Source organism: Salvelinus sp. IW2-2015, linkage group LG28, assembly GCF_002910315.2.
Source record: "Salvelinus sp. IW2-2015 linkage group LG28, ASM291031v2, whole genome shotgun sequence".
Taxonomy (NCBI): domain Eukaryota; kingdom Metazoa; phylum Chordata; class Actinopteri; order Salmoniformes; family Salmonidae; genus Salvelinus; species Salvelinus sp. IW2-2015.
The window spans coordinates 25,505,919-25,512,453 of record NC_036868.1 but is presented as its reverse complement, the minus strand read 5'-3'; the positions used below and the strand labels follow the sequence as shown (position 1 = coordinate 25,512,453).

Sequence of the window (6,535 nt, the reverse complement as noted above, 5' to 3'; positions counted from 1 at the left end):
CATACATTTGATTATAATAGTTCCGCCCTCCCCTCCCCAATGTCCGTAGCACACACACACACACACGCACACACACACACTCACACACACACACACACCACACACACCAACACACACACACACACCAACACAACGCACACACACACACAACACACACACACACACACACACACAGCACACACACACAACCACACCAACACAGGCAGGCACCACACACACACACACACACACACACACACGCCACACACACACAACACACACACACACACAACAACACACCAACACACACACCACACACACACACACACACATACACATACACATCTACTAGCTACCCTCCTCATAACAGGATAGTTGACAAGCCCCAATCAGATTGTCATTCAGAGACACGTGTATCCATCCCAGGGTAGATACGATACGGCTCCTTCTGAATCACTGCCTTTCGTCACACTCCCTAAATTGACAGTGTCTAATCAGGCAGAGAGGAGGGGGACCAGGGAAGAGCTGGAGATAAGATGTGGGATTCAAACACAAACACACAATACACGCACACACAAGCTTGCATACCTACACACGTGTGAATACACACCCACATACACACACGCACACTCACACAAATACCAACGCCATCCTCCCTTCTTCTTCCATTAATGAATCAGTGTATTTATTTAGAGTAATGTGCACAGCCAAAACGTCTCCAGTCAATCGCTCTGTCTTTTCCTCGGCATGGCTGTCAGTCTCTCTTCTCCCAGAGTAATTGCTGCCCATAGCTGAGCTGAGGCCTCCCTGTAATGTTAATGACACACACGCACACGCACATGCGCGGACACGCGCACACCAACAACCACGCGCGACACACGCAAACACACACACACACCACACATTTAATAAGAATATTTCATTCATTCAGATCTAGGATGTGTTATTTTAGTGTTCCCTTTATTTTTTTGAGCAGTGTATGTGACCAATAAAATTGCATTATATTTCATTTTATTTGATCTTGTGGCTGAATGGAAGCAAGTCCCCATAGAAACGTTCCAACTTCTAGTGGAAAGCCTTCCCAGAAGAGTGGAGGCTGTTATAGCAGAAACTCCATAATAATGCCCATGATTTTGGAATGAGACGAGCAGGGATCCACATACTTTTGGTCATGTAGTGTATTTTGTCTTGCCCATTCACACTTAGAATGGCACACATACACAATCTATGTCTCTGTTGTCTCAAGGCTTGAAAATCCTTCTTTAACCTGTCTCCTCCCTTTCATCTAGTGGGGTGGCAGGTAGCCTAGTGGTTAGAGTGTTGGGCCAGTAACCGAAAGGTTGCTGGATAGAATCCCCGAGCTGACAAGGTAAACATCTGTAATTCTGCCCCTGAACAAGGCAGTTAACCCACTGTTCCTATGCTATCTTTGTAAATAAGAATTTGTTCTTAACTGACTTACCTAGTTAAATAAAGGTTAAATAAAAAATTAATTAAAAAAATAATAATCTACACTGATTGAAGTGGATTTAACAAGTGACATCAATAAGGGATCACAGCTTTCACCTGGAGTCACATGGTCAGTTTATGTCACGGAAAGAGCAGGTGACCTTACTGTTTTGTACACTCAGTGTATATTCCCACAGTATGAGGTTGGAATAATACTGTGAAATTGTGAAAATTATGATAATTCCATTTTGGTGTAATAAGAGCTGTTTGAAAAGACGGCCTGAAATTCCAGCCTGTTTTGGTGGGATGGAGTTTTTATTTTATTTTAATGGTAGAAAATAAACAAAAATGAGTTATTAGTTATTAGTCATGATAGGGTGGCCATACCAGGCCCACCCCCCAACTAATTTCTGCCGTCAAACTCTTGTGGCCATTGCTCCTTTGTCTCTTACGTGTCCCACTGTTTGCATTGTGTGTGTGTTTCCCACCTCTGTGTGAGGCACTCTGCAGACAGTGTCCATATGATCTTGCTCATTATGATCTAAAAAGCCAAACTGCTCCTAGATCAGCACTCCTACTCTGAGATGCTTTGCGGGCAGAGGTGAGCTTGGTGCTCTCTCTCTCACCTGGCCAGTTGTGAAGAGTCCGCTTACAATCCCACTGGCCTGCTATGTCCAGTGGGGATGGGGAGCCTACTGAAGGAGTTAGGCATTTACGGTGTTAGTCATTGAGAAAGGGCTGTAAAACAGCATGCCAAAAAGTCACCAGCAGGGAATTTGTAACCAAGTTTAGGCTGGGTGTTTTCTTTTAGTATATTGCTTTTACATTACAGTAATGTAGTTTTGTCAAATGAGTCAAGGATATCTTACAGCAGCATTGATCCCTTTATATTCCTTTATTGTATTCCCCACAGAGAGGATGATGACATTTGGGAGCAAACCACCCCCCAGAAAGCCCCCCCCCCCCACCACCGGTCAAGGTTTTTAACCTCCACTGCCAGATCAACAACCCCCACTGCTGTCTCTAATGCTGTCTCTACTGATGGTTCAAGCTCCACCANGTTAAAAATGTCTGTTTCTTTTTTTTGTTGCCATTTTAAATGAAAGCAATCACAGTAAGGTACTTAAAATGGCAAAACATTTTTTTTTTATTATTATTCTTTGCAAAGAGCAATTTTCAAGCAAGAACTTTGCWAGGACTGTGTGGGTGTGGTCTGAGTTGGGAGGGTAAAACTAAAAACTAGWTGTTATTGGCAGAGAGGTTTGGAACTCTCTTTCTTATTGGTCTATTAATAGCTAGTTTTCAGTGCAGTCAAAAATGTGATTTTCCTGTATTCCATATACACTGAGTGCACAAAACATTAAGAAGACCTTCCTGATATTGAGTCCTCTTCCACTACCCCCAGCCAGTTCATCTAGAGGTGGGGGGGGGGAGCAAAGGGGACACCTAGGCCTCAACAGAGAAGAGGGTTGAGCAGAGGTAGGGGCAGTAGAACCAGCACTGGACCCAGCACAACAGAGGGAGATGAACCTGAGGACAGATGTCATACAGTCATTGAACATTATGTGGAGCCAGTTCCACCCAGGTTCAGACCCAAACAACCTGTAGGCCTACAGTTGGAGGACACTTCGGAAAGCTTGAGGGAAGACTTAAAGATGTCCGTTGACACACCTGACACCCCTTACTAAAACGTCTGTAGAGTTCTAGCTGTTGTGTCTATCAATACAATTTGTTTCCCAGAAATTGTTAACTTGTTGTGGAAGCCAACTGATGTGTTAACCACTCTGTTCATCAGTAATTGACTTATGGCTTGTCCATGAAAGATGACTTTCAAAATAAGAAAAAAACAAAAAATGGTTCCCTTGCTTGATCTTGTGTGATCTGAACTGTGCTATTCCTAWATACTGTATGTTCTGACCATTTCCTTATAATCTCCCAGGTGTTTTATTTTCAATGATACCACGTTTATGCATTTCCTTATCATATAACTGCTCATGAAAAGCAGTTACTTCTGGGTATGTCTATTTAGCCGGAAATCTACATTTCTGCCATTACATTTAAGAGTAAAMAAAAATGACATCCCACTAAAAGGGAATTATCATAATTTTCACAATTTCACAGTTTTATTCCAACCTCATAGTGTGGAAATATAAAACACAGSCAAATCAAGTTTTTGACTGCACTGGGCCTTTAATAAATTGGAAGCAAAAAGAGGTGAAAAAGAGGTTTCTGCTGGCCGCAAAAGTGACGTGTCGCTCTGTGAAGGGARGATGGATGATTTCAGACATTAAGACTGGCTGGTGAAATTGTAACCCGAGCAAGAACAAGATTAAGTGTCTGTTCGAGGTAAGTTGGAGTGAACGGAAGGGACTTTGTCTAACCGAAGTCGGAATACATTTAGCTGATAGCTGTTTGCAAATGAAACCCACTACCTCAGCGAGACAGAAACACAAAAAACCATCGAATGAAATCACAGGGTAAATGTATCGGAGAAGATACGTTACAATCATCAGAACATTACAGCAATTAAAGAGAAGTRCCAGCTAAATGGGAACCTATACATTTAGACTGATGTTGTGACACGCATTACCTTTCATGGCATCAAGAAAGTGAACAAAAAAAAATCAGCAACGATACATAAAAACAAAGTGCACACGCTTCACAATTTGCTGAATGAGGTAGTTTTGTTCAATTACTCATTCATAAGGGCCATATACTGTAGGCTAGTATGCTCTATTTGTGAGATACATTACCCTCTGCCCTACCCAGGTCCCCTTATGAAATACCTGTATCCACCAAGCCATTTACTGTACACAATACCATAATTCCTTTCCCACCATCTCTCTGCTGCTCTCAGTGTCATGTGGTAACCCCTATCTCCTGGTCCATGGCTAGATTCAGTAATAACTAGCTGTATATCTATAATAGACGACTGGCTCTATACAACACTGCACAAACACACACACACTTTCCATTTCCTCCATGTCTGATAGAGATATTATTATTCTCCTCCTCCCTGACAGGCAGCATTGAGAATGGTGGATGACATAATTCACTAGAACCAATATCTGCTGTCCTAGAGATATTCAGTTCGCCGAACGAGACAGAGATATCTCTTTCACACAGGCGCCATCATTGGAACGGCGTGTGTGGATGGATGTTCTCTCCCCCCTTACTCAACCACAAAGTAAAATAAATGAGAGACAGCTGAGAATAGGTAAGCCCATTCAATAACGTTGATATTTGTGTGAAAGTCTCACAATCTAACACAAAACTCTCCCACAGTGGAGATAGAGGGAGAGAGAGACAGACAGATTGATWGATTTTTTTGTTGTTGAGTGAAATAGACAGTGCCAGGGGACAGTGGCTTAACACTACTGTAGAACTGCCCGGCATTTCAGCCTATAAGTACCCAATAGAGAGCATTGCCAGGCGTACCTTTAGCATATGCATCYGATGCAAATCAACCCATAAGGTGTGCAAACTCAAGCACCAACGCTGGATAAATTCTGCAAAAACTATTGTAAAGGATGAATTGCATGAAGAAATATTGTTGGAAATATATGAATAATAAAATATTTGTTTAGATAGAGTCAAGGATATGTTTTGTATAATTCTACAAAGTCCTATAAAAAAATTAGGCCTATAGCCTATTTTCGTTTCCCTTACAATAAAAACATTACAGTGTAATCTATTTGATTACCTTTATTTGTACAATAATTCACCTGTGCACCTGGCTGGTTACATTATTATGATCTTTTTTGTTTCTACTTTGTCAAAAGAACCTGTAACTGGACTTACTCTATCACTAATCTAATCTCTTAGGATCCCAGAAATCTTGCATACGCACAAAAAGCTTCTTTCTCTCAAATGTTGTGCACAAATTTGTTTACATCCTTRTTCGTGAGCATTTCTCCTTTGTTGATTAAAGAAGCTGATTAAACATCATGATTATTACACAGGTGCACCTTGTGCGGGGACAATTAAAGGCCATTCTAAAATGTGCAGTTTTGTCACACTGTTGTGCCATAGATGTCATGTTTTGAGGGAGCGTGAAATTGGCATGCTGACTGTAGGAATGTCCACCAGAGCTGTTGACAGATAATTTAATGTTAATTTCTCTACCATAAGCCGCATCCAATGTAATTTTWGAAAATTTGGCAGTATRTCCAACCGGCCTCACAACACCAGCCCAAAACCTTCACATCTGGCTTTTTCACCTGCAGGATCCTCTGAGACCAGCCACCCGGACAGCTGAGGAGTATTTCTGTCTGTATGAAAGCCCTTTTGTGTGGAAAAACTCATGATGATTGGCTGTGCCTGGCTCCCCAGCGGGTGGGCCTGGCTCCCAAGTAGATGGGCATATGCCTTCCCAGGCTCACCCATGTCTGCGCCCCTGTCATGTGAAATACATAGATTKGAGGCTAATGAATTGATTTAAATTGACTGATTTACTTTAACTCAGTCAAATGTTTGAAATTATTGCATGTTGCGTTTATATTTTTGTTCAATGCAGTATTCCTAAACAAAAGCACCAGTGCATCAAYAATTGTTAAGGATGCCCTTATACACGTGGCTTTATGCATTAATCAATTTCGTCTTCTCTTCATGCTTTGGGTCCACAGTCAGCACACAGCTTCGGGGCTTTGTGTGAGCAAGCCCCACAAACAAATCGGTTTCACTGCAGACAGTTTTCATGGGCCTTGTTTTGTGTGTACCTGCCGCAGGTGTCACAAAATCTCCCAGAAGTGGTTGCTTCCCATGGTCTCTCAGAAAAAGTACATCCTATACTTATCAGACCAAAATGACTACTTTCGACCGTATGCCCCGTGGACATACAAGAGTGCAATAAATGCTTTGAGTTCTTCCATAGACATGTCCCACGTACTGTTTCCTTTTCCGTGTGCATGAGCAACAGTACAATCTCTGATGTGCTGCAACATCTGCATGTCACATAAACTCGTCACACCTTTCTACCCAAACAGTGCCGTCCCTCCCAGACTCCTGTCTCACTGTGGCAGTTGGGATCACCTTCTCAGTTGGCTCTGTTCTGTTTTTTCTGTGGCGAGGATCAGGCATCGAAGGCTCGAAGTCAACATCAGAATCA

At 42.2% G+C, this 6,535-nt stretch overlaps 1 protein-coding gene across 1 annotated transcript in view; it reads right to left on the bottom strand.

Annotated features, from left to right (window-relative positions):
* Window positions 1-5,814, bottom strand: part of LOC111954131 (MAM domain-containing glycosylphosphatidylinositol anchor protein 2-like) — a 199,244-nt gene extending 193,430 nt beyond the window's left edge. The window contains 1 exon segment of the mRNA XM_070435729.1: window positions 5,649-5,814. Coding sequence (XP_070291830.1) covers window positions 5,649-5,814 — 166 coding nt within the window.
* Between the last annotated feature and the right edge of the window lie 721 nt (window positions 5,815-6,535).